General features: G+C 42.8%; 1 protein-coding gene across 1 annotated transcript; it reads right to left on the reverse strand.

Moving 5' to 3' along the window:
* Positions 1–13,585: 13,585 nt before the first annotated feature.
* Positions 13,586–15,904, reverse strand: LOC145165335 (abscisic acid receptor PYL8-like). Its single transcript, XM_079084053.1, has 3 exons — positions 15,541–15,904; positions 14,218–14,433; positions 13,586–14,130 (listed from the first exon to the last, which is right to left on the reverse strand). The coding sequence occupies exons 1-3, from the start codon at positions 15,673–15,675 to the stop codon at positions 13,912–13,914; spliced, it is 570 nt and encodes a 189-aa protein (XP_078940179.1). The 5' UTR covers positions 15,676–15,904; the 3' UTR covers positions 13,586–13,911.

The following is a 15,904-nucleotide window of genomic DNA, read 5'->3' on the forward strand; positions in this document are numbered from 1 at the left end:
CAAACGCCCTCTGCTGCTCAGGGCCCCACTGGAAATCTACCCCCTTCCTTGTCAGACGAGTGAGGGGTACCGCAATCTTGGAGAAGTTCTGTATGAATCTCCGGTAGTAGCCTGCCAATCCCAAAAAGGTCCTGATGTCTGAGGGAGATTTCGGAACCTCCCACTGCATAACCGCCTCGATTTTGTCCGGATCGACCAAAATCCCCTCTTGGTTGACGAGATGTCCGAGGAATTGGACCTCTTGTAGCCAAAACTCACACTTCGAGAACTTGGCGTACAACCGTTCTCGTCTCAGAACTCCCAACAACTCCCGCAGATGGTCCTCATGCTGCTCTCGGGTCTTGGAATACACCAAGATATCATCTATAAACACTATGACCGAGCGATCGAGCATCGGTCTACAGACCCGATTCATCAGGTCCATGAACACCGTTGGCGCGTTGGTGAGTCCAAACGGTATCACCACGAACTCGTAATGCCCATAACGAGTTCGGAACGCGGTCTTCTCCATGTCCTCCTCTCTGACCCAGACCTGATGATACCCAGACCTCAAGTCTATCTTGGAAAACCAAGATGCACCCTGCAACTGATCGAAGAGATCGTCTATCCTCGGGAGTGGGTAACGGTTCTTCACCGTTAATTTATTCAACTCCCGGTAGTCAATGCAACATCCGGTGCGAACCGTCCTTCTTCCGGACAAAAAGAATCGGTGCTCCCCATGGAGAACTGCTCGGACGAATGAACTGCTTGCCTAGCAGTTCCTGTAGCTGTGACGACAACTCCTGCATCTCTGGCGGTGCCAATCGGTACGGCGCCTTAGCGATAGGGGCCGCACCTGGCACCAGGTCGATCCTGAACTCGACCTGTCACTCCGGAGGTATCCCTGGCAACTCCTCCGGAAACACATCTGCAAATTCCCTGACCACCGCTACATCGGAAACCGAAATCTGATCCCTGACCCGCGTATCCACCACATACGCTAGATAACCCGCGCACCCGTGCTGAATGTACTGCCGAGCCCTGGCAGCTAAACAAAACCCTGACCCCACTCTGGTGCCCTCGCCATATACAATCAGTTCTCCCCCACTTGGGGTTCGAACTACCACTCGTTGGCCCTCGCAATCAATCATAGCACCGAACCGACTGAGCCAATCCATGCCTACAATCACGCACACCTCCCCCATGGGGATCGGAATCAAATCTATCAGAAAGGACACCCCGAAAATCTCCAAATCACACCCTCGATAAACTGAAGAAGCAGAAACCCCGTGTTCGTTGGCGATCGACACTCGCAGCGGACACTCTAACTCGCCTACTGGCACACTGAACTCCCTACTAAATGACTGAGATACGAAAGACCGACTCGCCCTCGAGTCAAATAAGACCAAAGCAGGCAAAGAGTTCACTAAAAACGTACCTAATCATAGGTACAACAGATAAGTATACAGCAAATATAGAAAATGAGATAAAGGATAGAAACATACCAGCAACCACATCTGGTGCTGCCCTAGCCTCCTCTGCGGTCAACTGGAAAGCACGACCCTGAGCCTTCGGAGGCTCTGCCCTGACTGGTCTCCCATCCGTGATCCTCAAGGTAGTCGGTGCTGGAGCATGCGTCGACTTGGCGGCTAGCAACGGACAGTTGGCCTTAATGTGGCCAACCTGATCGCAGTGATAACATAACCTCATACCCTGAATCGGGACGGCCTGGCGGCAGTCCTTCGCGTAATGCCCCGTCTTGCCACACCTGTGGCACCCATTATCAGCTCGATACACACCTGAATGACCCTTGCCACACTTCCCACAAGTGCGGCTCTGCTGACCCCCGGTCCTAGTATCAGCGGTCTTAGACCGCTTCGGCGCCGGCTGAGACTGTGCCGGGGCCTGCCGCTGCTCCCTCAACTCCAGCTCAATCTCTAACTCACGTCGTCTGGCGGCCTCCTATAACTCTAGAAGAGTATCACATCGCTGGGTGGACACAAACTGACGGATATCCGTCTTGAGCATGCTCAGATAACGGGTCATCTGAGCCTGCTCTGAAGCAAACTCCAGGCAAAACATCGCCCTCTCAGTGAATATACGGGTGATCTCCGTCACCGACTCCCCATCCTGTCTAAAACTCAGAAACTCCTGTACCAAACGTTCCCGCTCAACCCGCGGAATGTAACGGGCGTGGAACATGTCCCTGAACTGCTCCCAAGTAACAGCAGCTCTCTGATCATCAGTGTACGACCCAGTCGCAAGTCTCCACCAGTCCTTGGCCCCAGACCTAAGCAGGTTCAGAGCACACCTGACCTTCTGGTCAGCAGGACACGAGCAGGTGAAGAAACACCCCTCCACATATGAAATCCATCTCATAGCCTTGATGGGATCCTGCGTCCCATCAAAAGTAGGGGGCTTCGTGTTATCGAAGTACCTGTACTGGAAGCCCTTACCAACTCCTCCCCCTGCCGCTGATACAGCTGATGCAGCTGCCGCGGCGGCTGTCTTTGCAAGGGCTGCATAGCGCTCATCAAAGTACTCCACCATGGCGGTCTTAATCGACCCAAACATCTCTGGTAAATGTGCCCGGAACGCAGCAGCAACCTCCTCATGCAGGATCTCTCGAATCCTGGCATCCAACTCCTCTGTACCCATCTGCACCACTAGCTCAGGTGCTGTTGGCCCCTGCTCGCCTCTGTCCCCTGATCCTGATCCCGAATCGGATCCAGCCACAAAGTGTCTCGTCATCACCATTCTGAAACATACCACAAGATATCAGTTAATCCATATAAATAACTGGGAGCCAACTTCCGACTAACCCTAGGGATTGTGACTCACTTGGCACGCGTATGGGTCCTGTGCTTTCAGTAGTATGGGCCCCTACTACCTTCCACACCTACCCATATTTGTTTCAAGCATCACCACAATTCCTAAACTAAATACACAACATAGCGAGCACTCAGTCCTCACTCCTAGAGGAATGCTAAATATCTCCTAACTGGCCTCTCGGCCCCACACAACCCACCTATCCATGAAACTTCCACCAACCCTGCAGCCCTAGTGTATGCTAGCCATACATAACGTTGGACCCTATAGACTTTCGAATATCCAATCCTACCCTAAGCTCCCAATCAAACAAGAACAGAACATAAGGCCAAATCAAACATTCTCAGGCTATAAGATATTGGTGATGTATAACCTGTTGGGTTTTGAGCATTCTAACACTCCTATGGTGTACATGCAACCTTATAAACCTTGGATCTATGTTTTCTCTATTATACATGCAAATATTAACTATTCCAAGGTTTCATCCTAACTAGCATATTATGAAGCACTTATACTACAAAGTTCTAGTTAGATGACATACCTTTTGATGTAGCTTGATGTCTTCAAGCTTTAAGAGCTTAGCCCCAATAGTGTGGAAGCCTCAAATGGAATAACAAATCACCAAAACACCTTGGAAGAACTTGAGAGAATATGTATGCACACTAAAATCGGCCCACTCTTATTTTCACACACTTGTGCCAATTTTGTGAGCCAAGGACCCCTTTATATATTATGGAGGATTAGGGTTACATCCATGTAAACCCTAATACCCATGACCTTTCATTTACATAGGATCCATGGGTTAAAAGCTCCATGGACCATCCATGAAAGCTTAGCCCAACCTAAATGAACTTGGCCCATTCCATATATATAAGAGTCCATATTTAATTAGTTCTTTTTGATCACTTAATTAATTCTAAATTAATTCTTGATCAATACTAATTAAATAATATGATTCCATATTAATATATTAGAACTTATAATATATTAATATAAATCATAAATATACTATTCTCAAAAGACTATCCATATAAATTGTGCCGGTGAAGTGCAACCCAAATGGACCATGCCGGGTCGGGTCAAGTACATACCAAATATAGTTATGGACTTAGACATTAATCCAACATAACTGTGATGCATACACTAAGCAACTACAGTAATGATGTCAATCTTATATAAAGGAAACCCTAGGCTAGCAGGCATCATGTAATCAGGCAATTTTATCATGCAATTCCTGAAGATCCCTAGCCTAGTACTAACATGTTGTTCTAATATATCTCATAATCAAATAACTTGTATGGTATTTTGGGGTCTACTTACTGGCTCCGGCTGATCGTACATCCTGCATCCTCCTTTACTTATTTTGAAAACCTTTTTAAAGAAATTATTTTGAAAATCCTTTCCTTGATTTGAGACTGGAGTTACACGCATGTTCCTCCAATTCACTCAAACCAAGGCTCTGATACCAACTTGTAACACCCAAAAAATTCAAACCAATTTTAAACTTTTAAAAACATTTCAAACCATTAAAAATCATTACAACTTTGTTTTCAAAATGTATAATATCAGAGTTTTCCCATAAACATAGACAAAACATGAGGAGCTGTACGATCACGTCTTCGCCTTGCCGCGATCCCCTGATGTACCTGAAACAATAAACTGAAACTGTAAGCCCGAGAGCTTAGTGAGTTTCCCCCAAAATACCGATACACATACAGTCCATATAAACATATCATAACAACTGAAAAACATGTAATGGGTCCACAACTTCACAGACTGGATTACCCCTAAGCCCACAGTACGAGTCTCCCTTTAGCCCGTAACTGGAATGCTCCCGAGCCCACAGTACGAGTCTCCCTTTAGCCTGTAACTGGAATGCTCCTAAGGTCTGTTGGCTACCGCACGGAGCAGTACAACCTCAACCCATCCCACATAACATATAACATACCACATAACCACTGAGCATGCAATAATCATATAACATCATAGGTAGTCCTACAGGTCTACCTAACTGACATAACTACTAGCATGCAACACTAACTTATACTCAACATCTAACACTGCTAGAATAACATATCCAATGGGCCGGCCTTGGTGCCTTAGACCCCTTAGTATAGTGAGGATAACTCACCTTGCAACTGTCGTCTGAAACTAGAAAGCTCAACTCCCGGATCACCAACACGAACTCCACCACCTATAGTTACCATAAGACCCTTTTTCATAAATCTCCAAATTACCAGAATACCCTCAGAAGTCAACTGGTCAACTCTTGGTCAAAGTCAAAGTCCACAGTCAAAGTCAACAGTCCATGTTGACTCGACTCGTCGAGTGCAGTTCACCGACTCGTCGAGTCCTTCCTGAACTCGAGGAGTCGTGAAATCCTTGATTGGCTCGTCGAGTTCCCTTTTAACTCGCCGAGTTCATCCGTGTCCAAGAATTGGGAGAAACCCTAGCCGACTCGCCGAGTCTTCGAACGACTCGCCGAGTTCAAGGCAATCTTCAACGGACTCGCCGAGTTTGTTCATCAACTCGACGAGTTCACGACCATCTTCATATGACTCACCGAGTTGACTATGCAACTCGTCGGGTCCTTGCAGACCTTCATCCATGCAGACACTTTTTAAGCCATGCCAAGGTTCCAGATAACAGATCCAAGCTTCTAAGGCATGTTTAACACGTAAAGTTGCAAACTTTACACACATGCAAGGCCCTAAAGGCTCTAAATGACCAATCTAAGCTTCTAATGGAGCTTTACACCAAAGGAGAGTCTCATCCTTGCAAAAGCTGGAAACTTTATGGACTTAGGACTCAAAAGAGGTTCAGATTTGAAGTTTCAACTTCAGATCTAGCTCCCATACCAAAATCCCTTCGTGGATAACTAAAGAAAGCCCTACTTTCCACATATGAATGATTCTAGAAGAAAAAGAGGTTAAGGTAACAGCTGGTTACCTCCAAAACGTGCCCAAACTGAATTAGACTCCGGATCCACACAGAAATCTTGATGCTAGCCTCTTGATCTACAAATTTCCTTCACAAAAGTCACTTCCCAAAGCTCCAAAACACTCTCCAAGCTCTCACTCACAGCAATTAGGGTTTCTGGGTCTCAAGAGGGTGGTAGAGGACATTGGAAGGCGCTAATGGTCCAATATATATGCTGCAAAAACCCTGAAAATTAGGGTTTCCACTGCCAGCTCCTACTCGTCGAGTCCCATGCCGACTCGACGAGTCGCTCATTAATTGGCGTGTCCTGGCCCGCTGCTACTCGACGAGTCATAGCGCCAACTCGTCAAGTAGACCTTCAACCGTGAAGTCTAAAAGGAAAAATATATTAATAATACCTGATGGTTGGGATGTTACAATTCTCCCCCACTTGACTTAGACTTCGTCCTCGAAGTCAGCTGTAGCGAATAACTCCGGGTAATTCTCCCGCATCTCAGCCTCCGACTCCCATGTCCATTCGGATCCCCTCCGATGCTCCCATTGTATCTTTACCAACGGAACCTCCTTGTTGCGCAGGACTTTCACCTTTCTTTCCAAAACGGCAATCGACCTCTCAATATAATTCAGGCGCTCATCGACCTGAATGTCATCCAGTGGCACCACTGCCTCCGGGTCCACAATGCACTTTCGCAACTGCGAAACATGGAAAGTACTGTGGATCCGACTAAGCTCCTCCGACAACTCTAGTCTGTAAGCCACCTTGCCAATCCTGGCAATGATCCTGAACGGCCCAATATATCGGAGACCTAATTTTCCCCTCTTCCTGATGCGGATCACACCCTTCTAGGGCGAGACCTTCAGGAGTACCATGTCACCGACCTGAAACTCTAACTCGGATCGGCGTCGGTCAGCGTAACTCTTCTGCCGACTCTGAGCGGTCTGCAGCCGCTGTCTAACCTGTTGAATCTTCTCGGTAGTCTGCAAGACCACCTCCGTCCGAACCATCACCCTGTGACCAACCTCACCCCAACAAACCGGGGTGCGACATCTCCGCCCATACAACAGCTCGAATGGCGGGGCGCCAATGCTGGAATGATAGCTGTTGTTGTAGGCGAACTCTGCAAGCGGTAGGTGGGAATCCCAACTCCCACCGAAATCGATGATACACGCCCTCAACATATCCTCGAGGGTCTGAATGGTCCGCTCGCTCTGACCATCAGTCTGCGGATGGAATGCTGTGCTGAAGTGTAACCGTGTGCCCAGCTCCTCGGGAAACTTCTGCCAGAAGCGGGAGGTAAACCTGACATCCCGATCAGAGACAACGGAAACGGGAACCCCATGGCGAGACACGATCTCGCGGACGTACATGTCGGCCAATTTCTCGGCCGATGAGCTCTCCCGTATGGCCAAGAAATGGGCACTCTTGGTCAATCGATCCACGATGACCCATATAGCATCAAACCCCTTTGCCGTCCTCGGCAACTTGGTAATAAAATCCATCGTGATCTGTTCCCATTTCCATATGGGGATCTCCAGGGGCTGCAGCTTGCCATGCGGCCTCTGATGCTCGACCTTGACCATTTTACAGGTCAAGCACCTCTTGACGTACCAAGTGATTTATCGCTTCATGCACGGCCACCAATAGCTCAAACTCAGATCCCGGAACATCTTGGTGGCCCCCGGGTGAATAGAGAAATGAGACTTATGAGCCTCCTCCATAACCGTCTGCCTAACCCCGCCAAACATCGGAACCCAAACCCGACCGCATCGGGTCAATAATCCCCGACTATCCTGCTCAAACCATGTATTATCACCCTTGATCCTCTCCAGCTTCCAATTCTCCGGTCGCATGCCCTCAACCTGGGCATCTCTGATCAGACTCACAAGCGGGGAGTCCACTGTTATCCTCATACATACCACTGGGGTGGAAGACCCAGCTGACTTGCGGCTCAAAGCATCCGCAACCACATTCGCTTTACTAGGGCGGTAAAGGATCTCGCAATCGTAGTCCTTGACTACATCCAGCCACCTGCGCTGCCTCATGTTCAGGTTCGGCTGATCCATGATATGTCTCAAGCTCTTGTGATCCGTGTAAATGGTACAACGGACCCCATAAAGGTAATGTCTCCATATCTTGAGGGCGAATACCACCGCCCCCAACTCCAAGTCATGCGTAGGGTATCTTGTCTCATGCGGCTTCAATTGCCGTGACGCATAAGCTATCACTCGTCCTTTCTGCATGAGGACCGCCCCTAACCCTGTGATGGATGCATCACAGAACACCACAAAATCCTCAACTCCCTCCGGGAGTGTCAAGACTGGGGCCTCGCACAACCGCTGTCGGAGGGTCTCAAACGCCCTCTGCTGCTCAGGGCCCCACCGGAAATCTACCCCCTTCTTCGTCTAGTTTCGCTTAAAACGCCCTCCAAAACACTCTCCAAGCTCTAATGGTCCAATATATATGGTGGTAGAGGGTGGTAGAGGACAGTGGGAGGCGCTAATGGTCCAATATATATGGTGCAAAAACCCTAAAAATTAGGGTTTCCACTGCCAGCTCCTACTCGTCGAGTCCCATGCCGACTCGACGAGTCGCTCATTAATTGGCGTGTCCTGACCCGCTGCTACTCGACGAGTCATAGCGCCAACTCGTCGAGTAGACCTTCAATCGTGAAGTCTAAAAGGAAAAATATATTAATAATACCTGACGGTTGGGATGTTACAGTGTAACATCCCGACTCCCAGGTATAAATTTTAAAGCTTTATATTCATTTTATTTTAGGGAACTCGACGAGTTTGAGGCCCCAACTCGTCGTGTCGAACCTGGTCAGCCCGCGTGGTTTATGGCATCTACTCGACGAGTTGGAGGACCCCTACTCGACGAGTAGAGGCTGTGCATGAAAACCCTAATTTTTAGGGTTTGCACCCTATTTAAATGACCTTAAGTCCTTCCTCCAGCCTCCTTACCACCTTTTGACGGCCAGAAGCAAACCCTAATCGATCTAACCCTATTCTTGAGTGTGTAAGAGGCTAAAAGTGTGTGTTTGGTGCATTCCTTTAAGAGGCTTCAAGATTTAGAGGCTTGGAATGAGAAGAAGCTTGTGGATCAAGTATCTACATCGTGTTGGCATCCAGTTGAAGGTAAAAAATCTTTACCTTGGCTTTCCATTTCTTAGATCTCTTCTTATGTTAGTATATGGGCATTTTGGTGCAAAATGGAGTCACTTTCATATTTGAGCTTGTCACAAGGGCATGGTTTCAGATTTGGACTCCTTTAGGCCCTTTTGGACATAAAGCCTCGAGCTTTATGAAGCTTTGGCCCTCCTCCATGTTCAAAACCTCTTCCTAAGGCTAGTTTTGAGTGTTTTAGCTTCTTGGAGCCTTACATGCATGTAAAGTTAGCAACTTTACGTGGTAACTATACCCTAGGAGGTTAGATCTGCAGTTTGGAGCTTTGGTTTCGCTTAAAAGCATCTGAATGAGAAAAGGACTGAAGGAACTCGACTAGTTGCATAGTCAACTCGACGAGTTGAATGAGGGTTTCCCGTTTTTTGGATTCTGCATGAACTCGACGAGTTAGTGTTATAACTCGACGAGTTGGTTAGGGTTTTCCCATCTTTTGGTCACTGCATGAACTCGGCGAGTTGGATGGAAACTCGACGAGTTGACTCGAGTTTTCGGTCTCTGAGTCCTGAAGGAACTCGACGAGTTGCTAGATGCACTCGACGAGTTGGGTCAACAAGGACTGTTGACTGTTGACTTTGATCAGGGTTGACCAAGTTTGACTTCAAGGGTATTTTGGTAATTTGGGTTTTGTAGAATTGGTTCCATGCTCATTGTTGGTGTTTGGGTTGGAGCTGTATTTGAGGAGTTTGACATTATCATCTAGAGCTACTTGTGAGGTGAGTTATTCTCACTATATCAACAGGGTCTAAGGCACCAAGGTCGGCCCTTTATGATTTGTATCCTGGTTATAGGATTATGCTATTGATCTGTTAGATCTGTATCCTGGTTATAGGATTATGCTATTGATCTGTTAGATCTGTATCCTGGTTATAGGATGATGCTATGTTAGTGATCTTTTAGATCGGTATCCTGGTATATAAGATGATGATATGATTAGTGATATGTTAGATCTGTATAACTATCTGTACATGCTAGCTAGCGTATGATATTTATGTGCACATGATTGTTGGATTGGGGGTTGGGTTGAGGCGGTCCTGCTTTGTGCAATATGTCAACATACCCAGGGCGGCCCGGATAGACTGCAGACCCAGTAAGGGCGTACTAGTCAGGCCGAAGGCCTGACGAGCGGTCCGGATAGGCTGAAGGCCCTGCGAGGCAGTCCAGACGTGCCTATGGCTGGCGTTGGTATTTGGGGGAACTCACTAAGCTTCGGGCTTACAGTTGTTGATTTTGTTTCATGTACTTCTGATGATCGCGGGAAGGCGAAGGTGTGATCGTGCACCTCCTCACATTTTATGATTTTGATTTATGGGATACTCTGATATGAAACTACTTTGAAAACATTTTGTAATAATTAATGGTTGGAAAAGTTTTAAATTGGCTTGAATTTTATGGATGTTACAGACGGGGACCAAAACTCGGCATGCCACACACCCGACGTTTGTCAAACCATACTCTCAAGCCTTAGCATAACTTATTCTCTGTTGTTGACTGGTCTTACTATCTTCATCAAAGTTATTAAAAAAAACGGGTTAATGACCTAGAAAGGTAACGAATTTTGGTCTTTGTCCACATTTAGGTAACCATGTTTTTTTCGTTCATATTTGATCATTGAACTTGTTTGACCTATTCAAAATAAAGTAATGTGACTGGTAATTATGATAATATTACCCTATTATGAACATGTCAAACAAGTTTATTGGTCAAATGTATACGAAAAAAACATAGTTACCTAAATATAGACAAAAATCAAAGTTTCTTACCCGTTCTGGTAATATTGGACAAGAACCATCTCAGGTAATATTGGACAAGAACCGTCTCAGGGACTATGCCTTGGGATCAGGCTCCGACAGTCAATGAACAATTAGGTTAGGCTTGGTCCAACCCAGTTCAAGCATGGCTAGTCATGGGTTAGGTTGTATTTGCTAGGTCTTTAAAGCACATACAACCTAGCCCCTTAAGCGTATACAACCTAGCCCCTTAAGCGTATACAACCCACCCTTAACTAGCTGGACCTAAACTGGGTTGCCCAAGACCTAACCATCTCCTCATACACAAAGACCAGACAACCCAATTTTATGTCACATCAACGGGTCTTATGACTACTTGCACTTATAATAAAGAACCCAATAATACCAAAACAAGTAAGGAACTTTGGTTTTTGTCCATATTTAGGTAACCATGTTTTTTTGGTACACATTTGACTAATAAACTTGTTTGACCTGTTAGTTATTAATAGGGTAATGTTACCGCTAATTACCAGTCATATTACCTAATTTTGAACATGTCAAACAAGTTCAATGATCAAATATACACGAAAAAAACATGGTTACCTTAATGTGAATAAAGACCAAATTTCGTTACCTTTCTAGCTCATTAACTCAAAAAGAACCTTTTATATTGTTTGCATCCAACCATCCATATTCACTTTAGCGGCAGGGGATTTATTGCCACCCAAAAAATCTTTTAAAAACCTTGATATGACCCGTATTGACCATGATAAACAATCACATCAGTCTTCCAATTTGATTCAAATTGAACTCTTTTACATTTTCAATTCTTTTTAATTTACTATGATTACAAAAATCAATACTTTACGATTTAGTTTTTCAGTTTACCAATTCAATAAGGTGAGAAAACAATCTAGTCAAGCAAGCAAACAATAAGGTAAAACCTTCTTTTTAGAAATTTAAAGAGGTCATCACAAGTTTACGTGTGTTATCTTTCTACTTCAAATAAACTATAGAGGAGGAAGAGAAAGATTGGCATAATGCTCTTTGTAAGTATCTACATGAGATATTATTAATACTCTTTGTGAGCAGACGTGTGAGTATCATCACCATAACTTTTATTGAATTTATAGGAGGAATATAATTATAATGCCCGGGGTGTATATGTGGGACATCATGAATATTCTTTATGAGCATCATGGGTGATTGATATAACTTTGGTTACATGTGACACTGTGATTGATATTTCGAATGAGCTTATTAGGAGTTGTTATATTTTTATAAGTTTGAGTGGGTTGATATTAGTATTTCATTAGATAAAGTGAAGAATCATTTATGATCTTTCTACATGGTGGATCATGTTCTTGTCACTTGCCCATTTGGCCATTTGCAAGCAAGGAAAGGGAGTGGATCTTTAGTTGGTGTGGTATTTCTCATTAAACCTTCGCACATGTTGGAGTAATTCTCAATTTTGCATAGGACGGGGGCACGGGGCATTGTTCGAAAAAAAAGGAAACTATTTTTAGCCGTTTGCTATGGCTTAGCGTGGTGTCTATGGCTAGCGAGAAAGGATAATAGAGTTTTTTCTTGGCCTTTTGGCACTGTAGCACAACAAAGTTTGGCGAATTTACATATTTAGTCACTCAAGTATTTTTTGTGTCTAATAGATCATTGAAGTTGAATTTTACCTATCAATTATACTATTATATGACCTGATTCAGGAACAGCCGGTTACTTGAGTGACTAAATGTGTAAATTCGTCAAATTTTGTTGTGCTACAGTGCCAAAAACCCCATATGGGTATGTCAAGCCACGTCAGCATGTCACCCGTAAACCGGATATAATTTCTCTCAAACCTTTAATTAGCCGGTATTTCCTAACGTTAAGGACCAACTGAACACAAAAAATACTTGAGTGACTAACTGCGTAAATTCGTCAAACTTTGTTGTGCTACAGTGTCAAAAACCATTTTTTCTGTCCAAACAATGGTTGTAGATAATGTAATTTCCTTGGTATTTATGTAGTTTAAATTGAAGGTAAAAAAGGGGATGCAACTGGGCAAATTGGGTGTTGTTTCCCTTTTCTTTAAATGTAAATTCTTGTACTTCTTTTGTGCCTTGATGTAGACCCTTGCTATGCGTTGGTTCTGTTATTTATAATACTTCTAACTAGTTCAGAAAAAAGAAAAAAAAAAGTAGGGAACGGGTTGGAAGTATTTAACTGCCAAAAGAGTAAGAAGATTATATTAGCAAGTTTTAATTTTAATGCCCATATTTTTAGAGTTTATTTAAAATTGACACAAACCAAAAAATAGCTTATGAATTAGGTTTTAAAAAAACGACTCAAACTAATGTTTCAAGAAGCTTATTGAGTTTTTTAAAATTCTCTTAAATATACTTTTTATTATTATATAAAAACTTCATCTTCTACATGTCTTTTTATGTTATTTTACATATTTCAGCCAGCTTCTCAGCTAGTTTTACCAAACATTATTTTTTTTATCAGCTAGTGGCTAGCTTTTTAGCTAGTCCGCCAAACATAGGCTTAACAAAGTCCGAGGTTTCAGCATTAAAAAAAGTTTTTTTTTTTTTTTAATCAGGGCAAATCCTAGGGATTTTTTTTTACAATTTTGCACTACTTTTGTAAGTAAATCTTTATAAAGTATTTTTTTGAAAACAAAAGTAAAAGTTTATTATTTGCATTGAATGAAAACATTACAAGCACAAGACAAGGAGCAAAGTATTCATACTTTATAGAAGTTATTCGGTCAATTCAACTACATAACCGACCTAGCGAGTTAATTTTGGTGACATGCCATATAACTTCCAAGTTCCAACACAGTTTTCACGTGGAAAACAACTTGCATAGATAAGCAAGCCATTATCCAACTCCATAGACCATATAGCCATTTATTATATATGACATATGATAATACCACTACATTTCATTAACATTCTTTACAAAAAGGGGATTTGCAAAATTTCCTATTCTACTTATTCATATTCACAACAGGGTGAGGGAGGAAGACAAAGACTAAAGAGATTTAGAGAATGAGATTCAAACATATAGTTCACAAAGAGGAATAAGATTTTTACGAAACACAATCGTCATAGTTTTTTTTTTTTTTTTTTTTTTTTTTTTTTTTTTTAATCCACTTAGGAACAAAGTCTAATGCTATATGCACAAAGAAGATGAAGATGAAGATGAAGATGTCAACTACTAACCTCGGCTCCCATCTCTCATTCATTCATCATGCTCCAACTATGGACTCTGTTCGGTCTTGCACAGCCAACCGTTCTGACACATCAGCCAATGACTTAAGGTTGCATTTGATCAAAGCCTCCACAAAGTAACATGTCTCATCTTTCGTGTTGCCATCTGGCACGTCCACCACAAATGACTCAATCACCAATGTCCCTGGCCTCCCCTCTATAATCTCCGGATGAAGTGTAATGATTGACGAGTAGTTCTGTACAATTTTTTTTTAATTATAATGATACATCAAACCAAATTACAGTATATTAATATATTTATATAAAAGAAAGCTTTATATTACCCGAAGCCTGTGATCACCACCAACTATTCTCATCCCCAAGATATGCTCTTCTTCATTCAGAAGCTCCAACCTTTCCATACTTGTGGTTGCAGGAAGTCCAGATCGGACATTCACTTCTCTCACACTTCCAATTTCAAGCTCACCTTGCACATTGCATCCACTAACAAACGGTTTGTATTTCTGTGGTTGGTCAAACCTCCGAACCAAAGACCATACCTTACAAAAAAGTAGATATATATATATATATACATATATATATATATAGTTGTTTTGGTTAATATTATTATAATAAACTTTTGCAATAATAAGTGTAAACCGATATGTGTATTCATTAAGATGTGTAAGTATGTTAAGATTTGGGAAGTGGAAGAGTAGAATGCTAGATACTACTATTACTATACCTAGTAAGCTTCTTTATGATTGATATTTAGAAACATAAAAATTGAATGCCCATTTTTGATATGTCGCTCTCTGTCTTTTAGAGACCAGGAGGGGGACCAGATATGAGTAACTTTATTGCCACTGATGCACCTCCAGAATTTTTTGTCCTGTCTTGTGTATGCTGCTGCCTTTGGATTCCAAAATGATTTTGGCATATTCCGGCCAGTTTTTTGGTTTTTTTTTTAACATAGAAACAGCCAGAACTATAAAAATGCATCATCCATCGATTGTACAATACAAGTGTCTAATGCATTTTCATGGTGAATTAGAGTTGCTTAAAAATCAGCACTTAAAGGAGTAAATATGATAATCCAAGGGGAAAATCAATGCATTAAACCATTACAAGTGTTGAAATGAAAGCAATCGGATTGGTTGTCATACACAGAAAGCAATAGTATTTCCTACCAAACACATATAGTAAGCGTTGCTTTAAGCTTTATAAGGATTTTATTTCTTTGAGGAAGTAAGCAACCACACAGACACAAGTCTAGAAATTTCATTGTCTAATTAATAAATGCAAAAAAAAAAATCTCAATTAATGCGACAGGCGTATACATGCTGTTCGAATACGACGGAGAAAAGTAAAGCATGTCCAGAATTGCTTGAGGAATTCAAGAAACATATCTTAAAAGCTACAACACACACTTTGATTGCATCCATAGACAACTAATTAACGAGTAAACGAATTGTAATCACTAATCAGCAATTAAACCACGAACAGAAAATACAGTTTCCAATTAGAATACTCCATCTTTTCACGCATGCATTCAGATTACTAAAAAGTACTGAAATCTTTAGCTCAGATCCACGAAACAATAACAAACTAAATTAAAGTATCAAAGGAAAAAAGTCATTATATATATAATAGATTTGAGATCTTACAAGGTGAACAGGCGCTTTGATGTGTTTAACGAGAGATGAAGTGCACTGGTTGTCTCTAACCTCATGCTTATGGTGTCTCCTAATGTAATCGTACTCCGATGAACCTGTACCGTCGTCGTGTCCGGTGATTACCATCGGTAAGGTAATTATCAATAGCAACAACGACAAAAAAACGGCCGTCGAACGATCCGTCACCAGAAATTGATCACTACTGGTAATAAAAACTCTCGAAAGTCGGTTGATTTGTTGAGATTTCCGAGATGGAATAATCACATCACCAATTGGGGGTTTCTGTGTCTGTATGCCTTAATTGGCTTTTGGTTCTTTCTCATCCACATCTCCCTTTTCTCACTTCACCATTTTC

Source organism: Lactuca virosa, chromosome 3 (assembly GCF_052849685.1).
Source record: "Lactuca virosa cultivar CGN04683 chromosome 3, Lactuca_virosa_CGN04683_v6, whole genome shotgun sequence".
Classification (NCBI taxonomy): Eukaryota; Viridiplantae; Streptophyta; class Magnoliopsida; order Asterales; family Asteraceae; genus Lactuca; species Lactuca virosa.

Excerpts from the sequence above, each read along its gene's own strand:
- LOC145165335 (XM_079084053.1), bottom strand. The coding sequence starts at position 15,675 with ATGGTAATCACCGGACACGACGACGGTACAGGTTCATCGGAGTACGAT. Across the intron at positions 14,434-15,540 it reads TCAAAGCGCCTGTTCACCTT|GTATGGTCTTTGGTTCGGAG; the intron begins GTAAGATCTCAA and ends CTTTTTTGTAAG. Across the intron at positions 14,131-14,217 it reads GTGGTGATCACAGGCTTCGG|AACTACTCGTCAATCATTAC; the intron begins GTAATATAAAGC and ends AAAATTGTACAG.